Here is an 18,729-nt window from a genome sequence, read left to right as displayed (position 1 = left end):
AAATAATTTTTCACCTCCTTCCTATTGTAATAGGAAGTCTAGCTCTCCAATCGATTTGTTGAAGGAATACGAGAATAAGTCGGACTAATTTGATATATATAGTTTGTTTTCATTAGACTTAATTGCTTTTGTGAAAAACCACACGAAAAAAAAGATCAAGACAACAAGCGAGCCCGAAATCGCGTGAACAACACTCAAGCTGTGTTTACTAGTAATTTAACCTAAAGGTATTAATAGAGAAAATAGTTTGGCAAGAATGCCAATAACTTTAATGTGAAAAATTATCTATTTTGATATTCATTGGAATAAATACTAAGAACATTATAAAAAAACTTGAGGAAAAATAAGTGCACAACTAGAATAACTAAAAATAAAATGGGGCAAGAAAATTAAATATTTAACATATTATCCATACATAATAAATACTATAAAATTTCTAAAATTTACTCAATTCAAAGGCTATTAAAAAAATATGCAGGAAATTGATGTTGTACGTATGCTGCACCTTAAGTATTATCCAAATATTTCCGTCAAAAAAAGACTAATGACTTTTGAGTATTTGTAAATTAGGATACATAGAGGTTCCTGTTTTTTAGTTGGTTTGAAAGACGACAGATAATTTATCATAATTAGAACACAAAGTTCAAAATATAAATGAATAATGAATACTTAATTGGAAAATATAAATTATAATGATTTTCGTTTTTATTGAATTAAATATCTTTACCATAACCAGGACCAAGAAGTCTGAACATTTCTTTGCACATTTTTGTCAGATCGAAATCATGTTGCCAACCCCAATCTTTTCGTGCATTTTGATCATCAAAAACTTGTGGCCAACTTTCAGCTAAATACAAAACAAAATGGTATTAAACAATTGAGAAATATTTAGGATAATTGAAATACCTTTTTTGATTGATTAACTATTACAACTGTTTTGATCGCTTTTTTATCAATGATAAATAAATGAATTTTTAAACTTAAAACAGGGCTTACCAATTTTTTGTCGTACTGAATCAACATCATATGAAATTTCAAATTCAGGCATGATTTTTTTGACTTCTTCACTGATCTCTTTTGGTGTAAAACTCATTGCAGCTTAAACAGAAAAATAACAAAATTTATTCAAAGCAAGTCAAAAGATTCAAAGTTAACTTTAATTTATCAATTAAAATATCTCACAAACGTTTTTTTCAAGGCAAGCATCAAAATAACAAAATTTCTTGGTCAAGAATGATTTTTTTAGTAAATAAAAAATACTCACAAATATTGTAAGTCCTAATTTTAAGTTCTTCTTCAGGTGTATCAATCATATTAGCAGTAGCTTTGATGACATCATCGATATACATCATTGGCAAACGTGTATTCTCTGTCAAGTTGCACTCAAATTTGCCAGTTTTTAATGCACAGTGAAAAATATCAACAGCATAATCTAAATACGAAATAAATTTATGTCAATTTCAAAGCTGCTTATCCTTAGAAATGTATAAAGCAAAGTGTTGAATGTTAAAAGAGAATGTACATTCTAAAAGTGTAAAATATTCACCTGTCGTTCCTCCTCCAGGTTGAGTGAATGCTGAAATAACGCCTGGATATCTTAATGACCGAAAATCCAATCCATATCGGTGATGATAATACTGTAAATAAAAGAAAATTATAAATTATAATAAAAATCAAAATGTTTTTTAATCAAGGTCAATCAATTACTTTTTAATTTATTGGATTTAGATTTTTTTGAATCTTTTAAAAATTTTATTAATACCTCTCCCATTAATTCCATATGCACTTTGGAAACTCCATAGATTGTCCTTGGGCGTTGTATTGTAAGGTCAGGAGTTGGATTCCTTGGGCTGTCAGGTCCAAAAGCTCCAATAGTACTAGGACAAAATAGTTTTAAGCCATATCTTCTACATAACTCGATGATGTTATGAAACCCATAAATGTTGATTTTCAAGGCTTCTGATACGTTATGTTCTCCAATTGCACTTAGTAAGGCACTGAGATGCACAATAGTGTCTATGTTGTAGTTAACAACAATACTTTGTAAGTTTTTGTAATCTAAGATATCAGCATAAAGAAAGGGTCCTGAAAAAAAAGAATTATGATTATGATTGAAAAGTCTTAAAATGGAGGAGGTATGAAAATTTAATCAATACTAATATATGGATTAACAATAAATCACAGAACTATGCATACCACTATTTGAGATGTCACTTGGTGCTTTCACAACATCTGACATAACAATATTTTCATCCCCATATTTTCTTCTGTTGTAAAAGATTATTAGAAGAGATTAGAATCATACATGAGATTGTTATTTGCTACACCACACAGTTTAACCCCAAAAAGCATGTTCTTGCCTTGAGGTGACTGTTACATGCTATGACGGAATTATACAAGGTATGTCGGCATTACACAAAGTTACGGGACATACCTCAAGCAAAAATTTGGCGTTTTTGTTGAACCTTTAAGCATTTGGCATTGCTGGGAAAACGGTAAGGCTTTAAAAATGGCTTTCTTAGGTTCAGTTGCTTAATTCCATTCCATGATGGTGGTATTCTTATCATATTCTTGATTTTTTGGCCAATTTCATCATAAATATTTTCTTAAGTATATTCTTATATATAAAAAAGCGTGTATTTTCAGTAAAATAGATACCTAAGCTCTTTAGCAATTCCAAATCCTAGTTGTCCAAGGCTTCCTAAAGTCAGATTTAAAAGAAAGAAATAAGAGAAAAAAGTTAGAAAATGCTAACATACAACACAAGCTATAAAGGAATTGTTATTGATTCTCCACCACACAGTCCTATTTTTTTATTTTTCCTATGAATCGGCTTCATATCATGATCGTTTTTTGTTTTAGCACAGCAAAAGTTTATTCTATCTTTTAAAAAATTCCTACAAATGAAATAAAAATCTTAAATCAACAAACCTGTTATAAGAATTTTTTGTTGCTTCTTGGTTGAAGTTGAAAAGTTTCTCCTTTCACGTGCAATCGAAACACCTTTAGCACACCCATAAATACATCTGCGAAGCTGCTCCTGTTTTAACTGGTTTAAGCAGTTTCCAAAAATGAGACTCCGCATCGATACAACTTGGTTTGGCTTTATTAAACGTATTGTTTCTTATAAAACCAACACCTTTTATAGTGTAAATAAAGAATGTATAGACAAAGTAGTGGTGTTTGTAACTTGAGATGCAAAGTCTGCTGGATTGATCAACTGAATTTTCCTTTTAAAATCTATCGGCTCGCAGTGTTTACATTTTAAGAAGCACCCTCCTTCTGGGATCCTCCTGTTCTCCACCATTTTACTTACTTGTTTTTTTCAAGATTTCATGCCCGCGCGGTCGTCTCGGGTTTTATGTTCTATCGCCAGGTAAGATAAGGCTAAAATGCTTCCATATTGACAGAATTTTTAGTTACCGAATCTATGAAAGTGTTTTTTGTGCAAATTGATGACCCGACAACTTAATATCGGAAAAGCAAGGTCTCGAAACTAATGTACAAAAGGAATTTCAACGCTTTACAGGTCTGACTTTAACATTATCCTGTTGAAATTCATATTTTCTAGCATCAAAAGCTTTGTTGGAGAGAGTTATATCGGATCACCCAAAGTTACCTTCATTTTTTTATTTTTCATTTTTTTATTTTTTTATCCACGGATCGCTGATAGTCACCTTTCCGGGGGTTTTGTTGTTTGGAATTGATTAACTAACAGTTAGGTAGGGTCAGGGTTGCTAGTAACGGCTTGTCACTGTGCCGGGTGCATACTCGGCGCCTTGGGCCCCGCAGGGTTGCTAGTAACGGCTCGAATTTCAGTCAGGTTTAAAAAAGGGGTACTTTTACCCATATTATAATAACATTACCCCCGTCTTTTGCCAGTTCGGTATAATATGTTATGAATTGCATGGTTTTGCTGTGCGGTGATGGCTCAATGGATAGAGCGATGGCTTCCGAAACTGAAGGTCTTTCTTTGGTGGTGGTTCGAATCCCACTCGGTGGGAAAATTAGGTTGGTCGAAATTGATGGACAAATGATTGACAGGTATGAAAACTCAGTCAGAAATGAGAAAGTAAGTCTCAGAAACTCAGAAACTCAGACAGTCAGAAAAGAGAAAGACAGGATCAGAGATAAGAAAATAAAATAAAAACATGAAGGTACTTTGGGTGATCCGATGTAACTCTTTCCTTTGCTCACCTGACAGAACTTTTTTGCATCGCAAAGCTGAAAATTCTACTTTTTCAATGTATTTTTACTGTTTCTCTCTACTCACTACTGTCTCTATGGATCTTTGAATTATGGTAAGTGCATTCAGACGTCTGTGATGAGCCATTCCAGAATTTGTCTGTAACAGGGGGTGGACGACATTGGGTTTCCGAGGGCAAAAGAAAACTTTCACCAAAATTCAAATAAATTTCCATACATGGGCGAGAGAAGATCCACAGCTGTCAACTCTCCCGCATTGAGCAGGAGACTCCCGCATGTCAACAATTTCTCCCGCGTGAAGAAAATTCTGCCAAATCTCCCGCATTTTTGGGATTTTCTCCCACATCTCCCCCGCATTTCCTAAAATTTTCCGATTTTGGAAAAACCAAACGGCGAAATTTCTGGATTTTGAAAGATCGGAACGAAAAATTCCCCAATTTCCTGAAAAAAAATTCCAATAAATCGGATTTTACCAGAAAATTTCCCCGATTTCCTGATTTTCCGATTTTAAAAAATCAGATTAGGTTGCCCGATGAAATTTATATATGAGTTTACTGTCGGCCGCCCGCATCTCTAAAAAGCACCCCATAAATTTTTCATTATTTCCATATTTCTTTACAACTACAACCTCTATCTTTGTTAAAATCGTCTCTACGCATGTTTACACGGGTAAACAAAGAAGATTTATTACAGAAAATGCTGCCGCCCTCAATCCTACAACTGCAGTGGGCGTCCCGCCCATATATCAGCCAAACCGCCCTGGCCGCCATTTTAGTTTTTTGCAAAATCTAGCGCCACTGTAGCAATCGATCTTTATTTTTCGTTCGCAAAAGATGCGAAGGGTTGAAGCGAAGCAAAATTTTTTATTTTGAGAGAGCATGATTGGCAGAAATGGTGGATAAGGTGCTGTTGGGAAAATAATGAATAATGAATAATGAAATCATGCCGCATCTATTTTTGGGTAAGTTCACAACGGTAAACTCATATGTAAATTTCATCAGCCTATCGGGGAAAATTTTTTCGACTTGGAGCTCTCCCGCATTTTTGTGAGGCGAAGTTGACAGCTATGGAAGAAAATGTCAGTTTTAATGTAAAGTACCTCTATTTTAAGCATGTTCAAAGTTCATGACAACTTTATCTTTATTACGGAAGCCAAACAAGTGAAAACAAGTCATAAAACTAAAAGTCAACACTGCTCTAACTTTAGCAGTCCATCACAAACTGCCATATAAACAAAACTCTCACATTCTCACGAAAGTTGTCTTTTTGATTTCCCAAACATTCGTTTAAAGCGTTCACTTCAGTTAGGGAAACCATCCAGGATCCTGCCATTCTATAAGCCAGCAAAAACTGAATGCCATTTGTAAACTTAAGTTTCTTACCATTTTCCATCAAAAACAACCAAAAACATTGCTACTTCCCAAAGCTGGAGACCAAAACAAATTATCTTCCAAGATTATGGTGCCCTTTTGGATCTATTGTTATGGCCATCTAAAATGGTGGAAAGAGTTGCGGAAAGACAGGGGCGCGCGCTAGCTTCGAGGGTGGTAACGCCAAAACGCCCAATATGATCTTCCAACAAAAAGCGAGTTAGTTACCGCGCGAGTTACGTCATACACTCCACCGCAGCGCACAACGAACGAAGTGAATATCAATAATTATAAGAATATCTTATGTGCTTAAATTCAGTAAACTTTGAGTGCTTCATTGAATATTAAGAAGATAAGAAGATAAAAAATGCGCTTGATAATTTTCATTGTAACAGTTTGGTCAATCATTTCTAAAAGTTTGAAAAAAATTTTCCGACGCAAAAAAAAAATTCAGCCAATTAAAAGCACAGTGTGCTTATATTTACTATGTTTGCTACATCGTCTAGGCTAAAAAAAGTGCAAAAAGACACGAACATCATTTTTTAATGAGTGTTGTTATGATTTTTTAGATCGCGGTCGCGTACAGGAACTCGCCAAATGTTCCTAACTGCACTTCCACAATAATTTATGTATAATTGCAATTTCGGTCAGTCCACAGTCAGCTTCAACATATACACGTGTTTTTATTTACGTGACCGAAGTGCCTAGTAAAACAATCCGGGGGTAAGTGGCGAAAGAACACAGCAGATTATTTGTAAAGTAAAGAAATATCTTTTGGCATTGACGATCCAATATAATATATTATATTATATTTCCATAATTCAAAAATCAAAAATTCATTTTTCATTCGCGAAAAATAAAAATAAGAAAATAATGAATTAATATTACATACCGTCGCATCAAAATAAGAAAGCCTTAAGTCCATTTTTGTAGTTTTGAGAAAATCAAGTTTAAAGGTTTGAAATGGCTGCCATTTTTTACCATGTTGGGCTAGCTAGCTGCTTTTTTGATATGAATATAAATGAAGAAAGATCTTTCAAGTTCTAAAGTATCAACATTGTCACTTATACCATTGCGGAGATATGAATGCTATTTCATAGCATGTTTTTCGAGAATGGACTTAAACCTTTTTTTCTATGTAAATTTCCTTGATTAAAACTGAAAATTTGAAAAATTTCCAGTGAAAAAGTGTCTTAACTCCAAAATGGACTTAAGACTTTCTTGCTTTAAACTTTCTTAACTTTTTTGAACTCTTTAACTAAAACCTTAATCTAAAAGGTCCTAAAGTCCAACTAAAATGACAATGGACTTAAGACTTTCTTAACTTGAGAAAATTTCAAAAATAAAAATTCTTATTTTTCAAAAAACTTAAAATTAGGCCACTTTAGGTTGGTTTTTGATGGATTTAAGCCAAAAATTCGATAAAAAATGGGGTGTAAAGCATCGGTATGGTCATAACTCAATTTTTGAAAAAATGGACTTAAGGCTTTCTTATTTTGATGCGACGATACTAAGACGTCCCCGTCTTTTACTCTCGTTTAATTCCCGATCTCGGAATGTGCAAAACGCACGTCCCCGCCCAATATCCACCCAATCAGCTTAAATTCACTTTAATTGTACTTTGACTTTCAAAAAATAGTATCTAAAAATTATGAATTTACAATAATAACAAAAACAAAAAAATTGATACTTCATTAGTGAAATATTCAACAAGACGACTCAGAGTTGAAAATTTCGCACAGTGTTTGATTATTCATAGATGAAATAATCATTTTAAACGACCGGGACTGGGGGAGTACTAGGGTTAGAGAATGTCAGGTCAGACCTGAGAAAAACTGGCTCTAACAGAGAATAAAGTTATCCTTACAGAGACAAGTCGAAAAAGTGACTCTAAGAACAATTTTTAAAAGAATTTCTAACCTTCTAGAGATCTTTTTTTGACTGTTCAAGTTTCGTAACTTAAATAATTCAGAGACACTTGGAAGGTCAAAAACCAAACCTTAGCATCAGCACATACCTGGCACCTATTTTAATATCTAAGTTCTCCCTCCCCCTTTACCATTAGAAGAATGCAATAAATAGAACGAGGCTAGAGCTAGAGATTTATTGCCACCTAAATGTGAACTGTCCCAGCGTCGCCAAGTTACATGAATACAGTCCACATCAGTTTTTACTGCCAATATATATGAAATTACGTATATAGTTTAAGTATATATAGTTTTGTATATAGAACCTGACCTGTGTTGACAAATAAATAAATATCAATCTGACAAAGATATTTACAAAAATTTACAAAAATACAAAAAGTTTACACCTTGTAGATAAATCGAATTTAAACCAAATTAAACCAAAACATATCAAAAAGCTCAAACTCTATATTCTGCTATTTTGGTCATGTTTGCTATTTTTAATATTTTAGCCCACAAGGCTGTACACTAACTTTTTATCTTAGAGAGGTACGTGAAGTTTGTGCAGAGATTTGAAATCCTCAATGTTGAAATGTACTATAGTTTCACGTCATCACAAGCAAAAAGTAACAATCCTCACTTTACTCATCTTCTTTCCTTTTTCTTCATAGTTTCTCAATATTTCAAAAACTTTTAGTCACACTAGATTTAGTAGAGGGCATTTTGTAAAATCGCTCGATTGTTTTGTTAGAAGCACTTGTTATACATTTGGAAACTTCAACCTTAGAGAAATCGAAATTACGATGTTTCCAAAATTTTTTTCGGACACTTTGGTGTGATTTTCGGACAAATATGACGGTCTCAGGCAAAAATCATAGGGTCAAAAATTAATGAAAAGTTTACCTTGAGAAAACTGAGACCTGTTGTATATTTTTGCAAGTATAGGTGATTTCTGTTTTCTCAAGCTAAAATTTTCATTAATTTTTTACCCTATGATTTTTGCCTGAGACCGTCATATTTGTCCGAAAATCACACCAAAGTGTCCGAAAAAAAAATTGGAAACATCGTAAATTCGATTTCTCTAAGGTTGAAGTTTCCAAAAATGTATAACAAGTGCTTCTTACAAAACAATCGAGCGATTTAAAAAAATCAAACAAAATTCCCCCTACATTGTTCACCCTCGTTCAATCTTTCCTGTATAACTTTCTACTTTAGCATAACTTGGTGAATTTGTTTGAAATGTAAAGAATCTACATACTTTTGGGACGACAGACTTTGATACAATATACAATATACAATATATGCTATCTCAATAAAACAAAATCAAACACAATCAACTGTGGCAGGCATTTAATTTTGATGATGCCTTGAAAAATAAATATATATAAAAAGAGTTTGATTAGACCATGAGGGCTATCTTTGGCAAAATATTGCTATAAGATAAGAAAAATAACTGTTTGAAAGCTCGAAAAAGCACAAATTTGGAAAATTACATGAAATATTCTAAATTTGGTGGAAATTATAGTGAAATTTTTAAACCAATTTTCTTTCTGCAAAAGTTTTTTTACCTTTAAAAGCTAAAACTTTGTTACTGCTGTTATTTGCATTGCATCCATATCATTGAGACATGGAGTTACACATTTTTGAGAATTTTTTGATTGACTTTACAGTAGAAAATTGATTTTGATTGATTTTTTTCCCTCACTCACATCCATTTTTGGGTTGACCCGGGTGAAGGCTCATTCACTTTCAAAGTGAACCGTTGTCAGCAGGAATTGAAACCTTTGAAGCCTGTGTAGTATTCAAGGTTAATGACCACTATTCCACAAAGCGCCCATCCAACATGCCAGATAATCGATAGGCAATTATATAATCAAGATTTAACAGGAAGCTTTGGATTGGCTATCAATTGATGGATTTTCCATCGATTTACTCTAAAGATGTTCGATATTGTTCACAAACACAATCAATCGACAGCCAATCGATGAAAAACCGATCTATTATCAGTTAAAAATAGTCTCGATTACCTATCAATTCAATGATTATTGAAATCAATTGGTATCCCATCAATCGGTTGGTTAGCGATTACTGTAACTTGGTCTAATGTGTCGACTCCCCTCCTGTCCTCCTCTAATTCCGACAACCTTTTTATCAGCTGAGATTTATAGAAAGATTGAAACTGTTTTTCTTTGCTTATAAAGTGGTCAGAGAGGAATAACCCTTTTTCAATCATTGATTCAAGCTTTCATATTATTCCCTTCTCTAAAGAAGGGTGTCGGAATTTAGACGAGGGATGTCGTTATTAGACCAACTACTTTACGTTACAGTAGTCATAGATTGGAAATAGTTATCTAGAGTGGGAGAGTCTGGAAACTGACACATCTCACCTACCTACCGTGAAGTCGGGTAGCTTGCATCAGTGGAGGGAGACTTTGCGCATAGCCATCAATCAAATGACTGACCAATCAAAGCAACAAATTTTCAAAACAAATGAACTACGCAGCTCTGCACACAGCTATACTCTATCATTTTTGTTTTGATTTAACTTTGTATTTTAATGACCAGACGGGTCATTCATTTGAGGGCTATGCATGTTTGCCTCCACTGATGCAAGGTAAATACCCAATCTCACGGTACTGTAGCTAAGCTAACAAAACAAAAGGTATATATAAAACTTTTATCACTTATACCGCCCTGCCATAAATTTTTCTGTGAAATATATACTTAGTAAATGATAATCTGTCTTACAACACAATTAATCAAATATCAACAAATAATTCTACCTGTAAAAATGAAGATCATACCTGTCTGTTGTCTGTGTTGTTGTGTGTAGTGATTTCCAAGGACAGTTCTTTAATTGTAAGATTCATATCACTTTATTGGTGCATTTACTAACTACACAAACATAAAATACTATGCTAAAAGAAATATAATCCTCTTTAAGTACTCTAAAAACACCAAAAACGTGACAAAAATACAAAAAACCAGAGCAAGTCTGACAGCATGCTGAAATCCGCCATTAAAAAAAAGTAAAGCAATGTTTACGAATGCTTGGTTACACCTACCTAACACTTGCAGACTGGAATCATTAAATTTTATCTTAGCAAGTGAGTCCATATTTCAGAATTTTCGAGAATGTTCTGGAAGTTTCAGCTACTTTCGTTTTCTAATTTTTCTTAGGCACCGCCGCCGCCGCCGCAAAAGCCTATCGTAATACTTTCGCTATGCGAAATTACTAAATTCCAAGTTTCAATTTTCAGTGGGCATTTTTCTAGTGCTTTGTTGATCGCGCCATTTTTGCGTCACACAAACTTTTTCGGGCGCTCGTAATAATTATGCATTTCCAAATTTGGTTCTCCATTATCAAGTCAGGATCGATGGTGACGTCACCTAAGCATAAAAAAGAAAGGATTTTGTCAGTTTTATGCATATATTAATTTGCGAGATATTCTATTCGCCGTGCGAGCGCACTTTTCGTAGACTAGTCAGAATACTTTCTTTTACTCGCAGGATTGATGGTAACTTTTCATCTTCGTTATTTTTAAAATGAAGCACAACCGAAAAAAAACGAAACTTCAGAAAGTTGCGTATTCCCAGTGAGTAAACGATTTTGACAATTAAGAAAATTGATGATGATGATTTTTTTTCGGTCAGCCAAATGTCTCGCATTGGGGGTTCTAGTCTTGACCCATAAGCCTACGCGAGATTGAAGCGTTTGGGTAAACGAGACAAAACTCCAAAAAAGCTGGTGTTTTGAAGCACTTCGGTGCGATCGAAATATCGCTGTTTGTGATGGACTGTTTAGGGTGGACAGCCCAAAATTTTCCCCTCAATTTTTAGAAACCAAACTAATTTTATTTGAAAGTCCTTACCTTTGTGAGAAAAATGAGGGGTCATTTATTAGAATTGGTTAAGTACAGTCAGGCACATCCTGGCAAATGAACGGGGTGAGTATTTGCATGGGGTATTCGTCATCCAGTGTAAATGAGATAGGACGTCTAAAGGTTAAAGCGTGAAAATGAATAAAAATGAACTTCAAACTGAAAAAGGGAAAAAAGGAAGAAAACTGGGAACTTTAGTTTCTTCAATCTTCGAAGACAAAATGACCCATGGAAAAAAAATTTCATCTATGCAGTTCTTTGAAATGAAGCAAAATATTTCCAACCCGGTTCAATTAAACTGGGTATTCGGCGCTATTACGTCACTTTCGTTTTCGACCCCGTTCATTTGCCAATGGTCGCAAGTGAAAAATACCCCGTTCATTTGCCAGGATGTGCCTGACTGAAGTATTCCCGGAGTTATTCCATTTTCAAAACACAAAAAAAATATCACCTTTTCAAAGAATCGCCTCCTTACACCACACCAGCTCAAGAAATAATGGTCAATCTCACTAAAGCAAAACATTGCCGCCACGGCATTTCCCTGGATAAAAATTCTGGTCATGTGACCATCCGTGATTTTAGACGTCAATGAAAACGCTTCATTTCCCCGGATTAAAGTTGTGTCTACACTAACACGCGGGAAAAACAAGAGGAAAAACAAGAGAGAAAACCGGGGGTCAAATTAAATTTTTCTCCCTTCTTGCGGCAAACATAAAAGACTTTCAGGCCATTTGGCTTACACTGGAACGAAGAAGCATAGAATGCAACCCCCTGGCTCTTAGCAGTGTTGCTCGAATCCCTCAGATCCTTGGTTAGAAAAAGCTATACCTGTTTACTTTTTTCTTGCCAGATTCAACAAGCCATCAACCAACAAAATTAATACTGACATCAAAAAATTCACACAACCTTCCTTTCCACTAGACACTTCTAAATTATCTGCCATTATGAAGATGTTCCGAGATTAACCAATCGGGTTTACAATGGGAATTCCTCTGGGAGTTAGCGAGTCCGGAAATGTAAAGTTATGTAATAGGTAATGCATAATTTTTCTGGGGGTTAAACGTATAAATAAATTGAAATGGTTTGTTTTTTTCTTCATTATATATTTAAAAGTTTCCATTATCAAAATTCTAGAAATGCTAGTTTGTAGACCATATTAGAAAATGGTTATATATTTCGCAAAATAAACACTTACAAAAGCTATTACTTAATCAGCGTCTTCTGTGGGTGTGATATCAGGCGGAGACAAAACGCCCTCATCGTGAGATTCTCGGGTCGTCTTATTGTTTATTCCTTTTGTCAGGTGTGTTGGTCCTATTGTTTATGCTAAATCCATACACGACGACGTTAATGTTTGGCGGCATACCTGAAAATAAAAACAAAAAGATTATCATATTATTTTTGCATGAATTACGCTACCTTATGTTAAACGTCATTATAAAATCATTCAAACAAAAGCAAATCTAGGCCGCCCGCCTAGAGCGCGGGCCCTAAAATTTTTTCTCTCGCGGTCTTCAGAGGAAAACGAAAGTGATCGATATTCTTCGAAGGAAGAATTTGCCAAACAAACCCCTAGACAAAAAGATGTATTTTGAGGTTGGGAATGGATCCTGCGAAGATGAAAAAATTTTGACAAGGCATTATTTTGGCAAAGCCAAAAACTCTAATTTTTATCTTCCCTCAAGTTATAAAGGTTTACGGGTTTTGGGCAATCGAGGCAAAAATCAGCAAAAAGCTGGTGTTTTCCAAAATCTGAGAATCGCGATAAGATCCTCACTGCTTGGGGGGGACTAGAACCTAAAGTTCTGGCTGGGGGTTCTTTTTCCCTAAGATCAGGGGGGGGCTACTTACTCAGGGGGGGGCTATTTGTTTAGGTCTGTTGACTGGGGGCTAACCTAACAACTTTTTCCAAGAACTAAGAAATTTTTTACATTTTGGTATTTTGTTTGTAATAATGAAGTTGTACTATTGACGTTTGTTGATTAGAATTTCAAAAGAAGAGGTTATATATTTGGTATTTCTTTCTCTTGTGTGGACATGCAAAATAAAGACCTTGCATTGTTTGAAATTTTTTCCATTCTAACATTTTTTTTTTGTATTGTGGTGTGCGCGTGCGGATGTGTGATATGTGATAAAGTTTGTTTGTTGAAATGAATGACAAATGAAGAACGCAGCTATTTTCATGTGATTGTGGTGTTTACAATTTTCTTAAGTTAGTATTGTCTTCTACTCACTTTTTTCAAAATAACAGTTTTGTTCTTTATAAGTTCTGATAGGTTAGTTTTATTATTCTTTAACTTTTATTTTTCTAGTTTATTTTGCTAGCTTTTTAATAAGCTTTTTGATAGTTCTAGTTTTTAAATTCTGAAGAGTTCAGATTTTTAAGCATAAATTAATTTTTTTTTTGTATTTTGGTAGGGGGTGTCTATTTCGAATATTGGTGGAGGCTAAATCTCAGGGGGGGTGGCTGGACCTTCAGGGGGGCTTCAACCCCTCTGCACTCTATGAGAAGACCAAATTAGTAGCAAAACCAAGGAATTATAAGAGACACTAGATAAATGGCTCATAAAACAGTGGAGAGCGACCATTGTATTTCCTTTGGTTCAGAAAATAATTGTATATATATGTTGTAAATGACTGTCATGGCGGCTCGAATGTTTCTGATTTTTAAAAATGTTTATTAATCTCATTTTAAAAAAGTTCTCTAGCGTTTTCTTTTCGTACCTTTGCAGGGAAGAAACTTTGAAAGTAAGCCTAGAATACCAAGCCGGATACATTTGTGAGATGTAATGTGAGAAAAACATCATTAGACAAGATAAATCAAACAAAATGCGTATACCTTATTGGAACTAATTTTCGCGGGAACTAATTGTCGCGGTGGAAAAAAATATCTGAAAAATTGCATTTCGCGGGTTTTAATTTTCACGGGTTTTTGCATTCTGGAATTTTTGCAGGTTTTAATTTTCGCGGTTTTGCCCTTTTTTCAGCTTTTTTGGACAAATTTCTTTCATTTTCCTAGGGATTTTTCAACTATTTCGATAAAATTGGAAAAAATTGTATTTCACGGGAATTAATTTTCGCGGTTTTCAACTCTCAAAATTTTTCGCGGGATCAATTTTTCGCTATTTTGACGAAAAACCGCAAAAACGCTAAAATTAAAACCCGCAAAAATTAGTTCCAATAAGGTAGTAACACAAAATTTTCAATTGGGAATATCTTTCCAAAATTGTGACCACAAAAGCTAAAAGTAACAAACATAAGACTTAAGTGTCTTGGTGTCACTGTGGTATGAAAATCTTTTGGAGGCACGGGGTGGCAAGGTGGTTTTTTTGTAGTTGAAGTTTGAAAATTTCCGGTGTCAACATTCAATTTCTTATACCCTACACAACGCATTTTATAAAAGAATCTGGCTCTCACGGGAAAATTTTGACTCTCTTTTGGGAATTGAATGAGTGATTTTTGATAAAAAACGCAATTTAAATGTTTCGAAAAAAATCGTTTAATCAGGGAAGGAGAGTGAACAATAATATCATTACTGCGGACATAGCTAGAACATGAGAAATCAGCAAAAATCAGGTACTTGTATATCCAGTGTATAATAATTCCTTGGCAAAACGATGGAGCATTTGACGTCACTCGCGCGGCAAATTACATACTCTTTATTTGTTAATCCCATCGGGAGATAGCAGGATAGGCGGTGTCCAGTCATTTTGAATGAGACCAGGCCCAATTGATAGTTTGGTTCGTGTCCTCCGACCGAATCTAAATTTTTTAGAAAAAGTGTTCCACTTTGAGTTGGAAAAATCAAAAATATTTTACCTCCTTTTCACATGATAACTACTATGTCTGCGGTTCTTTTTTAACTGACTGCTTTGATTCTTCTATAAACAACATCCACTTCGCTCACAGAAAATGTCCAGGTGTAACCCGTACTTGAACAAATAATAAGCACCTAAAAGGAGAGACTCACAGCTGTATTCCTTTAAGCACATTCTGCCGCGAACGCCTTAATCTCCAACTAAAAGTTATCTTGCGATTGTGGCGCGTGCCTTTGTGGATCCAGGCTTTAGGTTATTTCTTTACATTCGCGTTTGGATTCTAGGATTCACGATTGCTTGAGGAATTTCAAAAATTCAGGTTTTGGTGGGAAAATGAAAGAAAGGTTCCAATTTTAGCTACCTACCGACTGACCAACCCATTTTTCTAAGCTTCTAGGACACGAACCAAACAATGAATTGGGCCTGGCCTGAAAACAAAACGGCAAAAGTGGAATTTCCAACGCATTTTACGAATGTATATACATAGATTTTCATCAGAATTTCCTACCACAACTGGAAGAAATAATATATATTTCTGAGACTAACAAGCTAGAAAAAATTAAAAAATGTACGTCGTCTGACGGGGGTACAGGGTAACAAAAATTTTCTGGAATGGCCCGTTAGAAGATGTAGGGTAGACAAGACACAAGTTACAATGAACTATTCCATTCAAAAAAATACTTGTTAGTCCAAATTTAAGTTAGGATCTTTTGGTTTGATTTTTAGGATTTTATCTTCCGTTTGGTACTGATGATTGTTTCAGTGATGCATTTAAACAGCAGAACGTAAGCATCTGCAACTTTTTCTGACAACTCCTCGAAAATTGTATTTTTGACAGAGAAAGCCGTAGATTTGATGTGTGAGTTTAGACCTTGGATGGCTCCAAGTTGCATAGTTTTTTTACGGAAATATGTAGTAGTGGCAACAAGTGAGTCCAGCCCTATTTGTGTGGTTCATACCAAACTTTGAGTCTATTCCGTTGGGTGAAAATTGGTTAGGTTGCGTCCTCATACTAGAGTTTGTAAAGATACTGGTAATAAACTGGTTTTTGGTATTTTCTCAAGATTTCATCATTAGTTTTTTCTGATTTTTGCACAAGGATGTATTTCAGTAAATTAAATCCCGCTAAAATTTTCATTGTCTGTCGTTTGCCAAGATTTCGCAATAAGACAATTTTATGAAAATTATCACTTTTGCAGACTAAGGTTTTATAATCCTCTTTGTTATTAAAATAAGTGGTTAGATCTCACTAATGAAGGGCACCATTTCTAAGGCTGTTTTGATGATAATCCATTTTAATTTCTTTTTATCGTTAGCTTTATATAAAAATGAACAGCAAGAAAATGTTTTGGAGACCTGGTCAAGAAAAACCAGGATCAGATGTCAAAATTGATAAGACTGAAAATGGTGAAGGTTCAGGGACTTTCATTTCTTTTAATTCCAACGTGTCCTTGTCAATGCAGCAGCAAAAACAACGCTTGCCTGTTTTCAAATATCGTAACCATATTCTGTATGCTGTTGAGAATTACCAAACTGTTGTCATTTCTGGATCTACAGGATCAGGTAAGACCACTCAAGTTCCTCAATATTTGTTTGAAGCTGGTTGGAGTAATGAGAACCAAATCATTGGCATAACTCAACCTCGTAGAGTAGCTGTTACCACAATTGCAGATAGAGTTGCTGAAGAGATGGGAACTTTCATTGGTCAAACTGTTGGTTTCTCAATTCGGTTTGAGGATTGTACAGATAAAGAACTGACAAAAATCAAATATATGACTGATGGATATCTTGTGCGAGAAATGATGTCAGACCCTTTGCTTAACAAATATAGTGTGATAATGTTAGATGAAGTCCATGAAAGAACTTTGTTCACCGACATTGTTATTGGCTTGTTAAAGAAAGTCTTGAAACGAAGACCAGATTTGAGGCTCGTTATATCATCTGCTACTCTAGATGCAAATAAATATAAAGAATTTTTCAACCTGAAATCATACTTGAATAAAAAAGAAGATTCATCTATTGTTTTGAACGTTGAAGGACGAACATTCCCAGTTGAAATATTTTATACCCAAAGCGCGATCCCCAATTATGTCAAAGGCTGTGTCAATACAGTATTAGATATTCATCAAAACGAACCTGCTGGAGATATCCTGGTGTTTTTAACTGGTCAAGATGAAGTTGAAAATGTTGTAGATTCCATAAATCAAGAAATGCAAAACTTAAAAGGAACTAAAGATAGATTGTTAACTTTACCGCTCTATGGAGGATTGTCGATTCAAGAACAGTTGAAGGTTTTTCAAAGGACACCCCCTAATACAAGGAAAGTAGTTGTGTCCACCAATGTTGCTGAAGCTTCAGTTACCATCAATGGGATTGTGTATGTGGTTGATAGTGGTTTTGTGAAATTGAGAGCTTACAATGGATCTACAGGTTTGGATTCTTTAGTCATCACGCCAACTTCAAAAGCATCTGCAGATCAGAGAGCTGGAAGAGCAGGCCGAGTAAGATCTGGTAAAGCTTTTCGTTTGTACCCAGAAGAAGAATTTCAAAAGCTTGATCAGTTTACCGTTCCTGAAATGCAGCGATCTAATATGGCTCCTGTTGTGCTTCTGTTGAAATCCCTTGGAATAAGTAATGTTCTGAGATTCAGTTTTCTCAGCTCCCCACCAGCTCAACTGATGGTCCAGGGAGTGGAGCTACTTTATGCGTTGGGTGCAATTGATGAAAATGCCAATTTAACTGAACCTATTGGAATTCGAATGGCAGAGTTCCCAGTAGAACCAATGCTTGCAAAGATGCTTTTAACGTCAGGAGAGTTTGGATGTTCTGAAGAGGCTTGTACTCTTGGAGCAATGCTACAAGTAGAAAATGTGTTCTTTAGTACCTCTAATAAAAAACGTGAAGCTGTCATGACAAAGTTGAAATTTTCTGTCAAGGAAGGTGATCATTTGACTCTTATCAATGTGTATCGTGCTTTTGTAGAAAATAAAAGGAATGCTCAATGGTGCCATGTACATTTTTTGAATTTCAAGGCTTTATCACGCGTAGAGAAGATTCGAAACCAATTGATATCGTTTTTGAAACGATACGATATACCGATTGTCTCTTGTGGAAATGATCAGGAAGTAATTCAGAAATGTGTTGTTTCTGGTTTCTTTGCTAATGTTGCCAAATATCATCCCTCTGGTGAATATCGAAGTATTCGTAATAATCAATCACTGCATTTACATCCAACATCAGTTCTTTCCACAGAAAGAAAACCACCAAAGTTGTTGATTTTCCATCAAGTTTTATGCACATCCAAAGATTTTATGAGAGATGTTACTGTCATTAAATTATCATGGCTTTTAGAATTAGCATCATCATATTATGATTATGGAACTGATTATGAAATTGCTACAAAGAAATCTCGTTATGATGAATAATTTTATATTAGAATTCTTTAAATAATTTTTCTCTTTTTAACAATGAAACATCTTGAGCTTTTCTTTTTGGCTTTACTTTCATGTCTCTCCCTTTGATGGTTTTCATATAGGATTGATTATTT

The 18,729-nt window shown here is 34.7% G+C and overlaps 2 protein-coding genes across 2 annotated transcripts; one reads left to right on the top strand and one right to left on the bottom strand.

The window, feature by feature from the left end:
• Positions 1-263: 263 nt before the first annotated feature.
• On the bottom strand, positions 264-3,256 carry LOC136816337 (L-threonine 3-dehydrogenase, mitochondrial-like). Its single transcript, XM_067072658.1, has 8 exons — positions 2,932-3,256; positions 2,659-2,701; positions 2,197-2,267; positions 1,763-2,085; positions 1,547-1,637; positions 1,265-1,432; positions 997-1,098; positions 264-847 (listed from the first exon to the last, which is right to left on the bottom strand). The coding sequence occupies exons 1-8, from the start codon at positions 3,083-3,085 to the stop codon at positions 714-716; spliced, it is 1,086 nt and encodes a 361-aa protein (XP_066928759.1). The 5' UTR covers positions 3,086-3,256; the 3' UTR covers positions 264-713.
• A 12,367-nt stretch (positions 3,257-15,623) lies between these two features.
• Positions 15,624-18,682, top strand: LOC136816335 (probable ATP-dependent RNA helicase DHX35). Its single transcript, XM_067072656.1, has one exon. It carries the CDS (start codon positions 16,511-16,513, stop codon positions 18,605-18,607), a length of 2,097 nt encoding a protein of 698 aa, XP_066928757.1. The 5' UTR covers positions 15,624-16,510; the 3' UTR covers positions 18,608-18,682.
• The last annotated feature ends 47 nt before the right edge of the window (positions 18,683-18,729 follow it).

The sequence above is a fragment of the Clytia hemisphaerica genome, unplaced genomic scaffold (assembly GCF_902728285.1).
Source record: "Clytia hemisphaerica strain Z4C2 unplaced genomic scaffold, Clytia hemisphaerica genome assembly, whole genome shotgun sequence".
In the NCBI taxonomy this organism is placed as follows: Eukaryota; Metazoa; Cnidaria; class Hydrozoa; order Leptothecata; family Clytiidae; genus Clytia; species Clytia hemisphaerica.
This window is presented reverse-complemented; position numbering and strand designations above follow the sequence as displayed.

Excerpts from the sequence above, each read along its gene's own strand:
- LOC136816335 (XM_067072656.1), top strand. The coding sequence starts at position 16,511 with ATGAACAGCAAGAAAATGTTTTGGAGACCTGGTCAAGAAAAACCAGGA.
- LOC136816337 (XM_067072658.1), bottom strand. The coding sequence starts at position 3,085 with ATGCGGAGTCTCATTTTTGGAAACTGCTTAAACCAGTTAAAACAGGAG. Across the intron at positions 1,099-1,264 it reads AATTAGGACTTACAATATTT|CTGCAATGAGTTTTACACCA; the intron begins GTGAGTATTTTT and ends TTTCTGTTTAAG. Across the intron at positions 848-996 it reads TTCAGTACGACAAAAAATTG|CTGAAAGTTGGCCACAAGTT; the intron begins GTAAGCCCTGTT and ends TTTTGTATTTAG.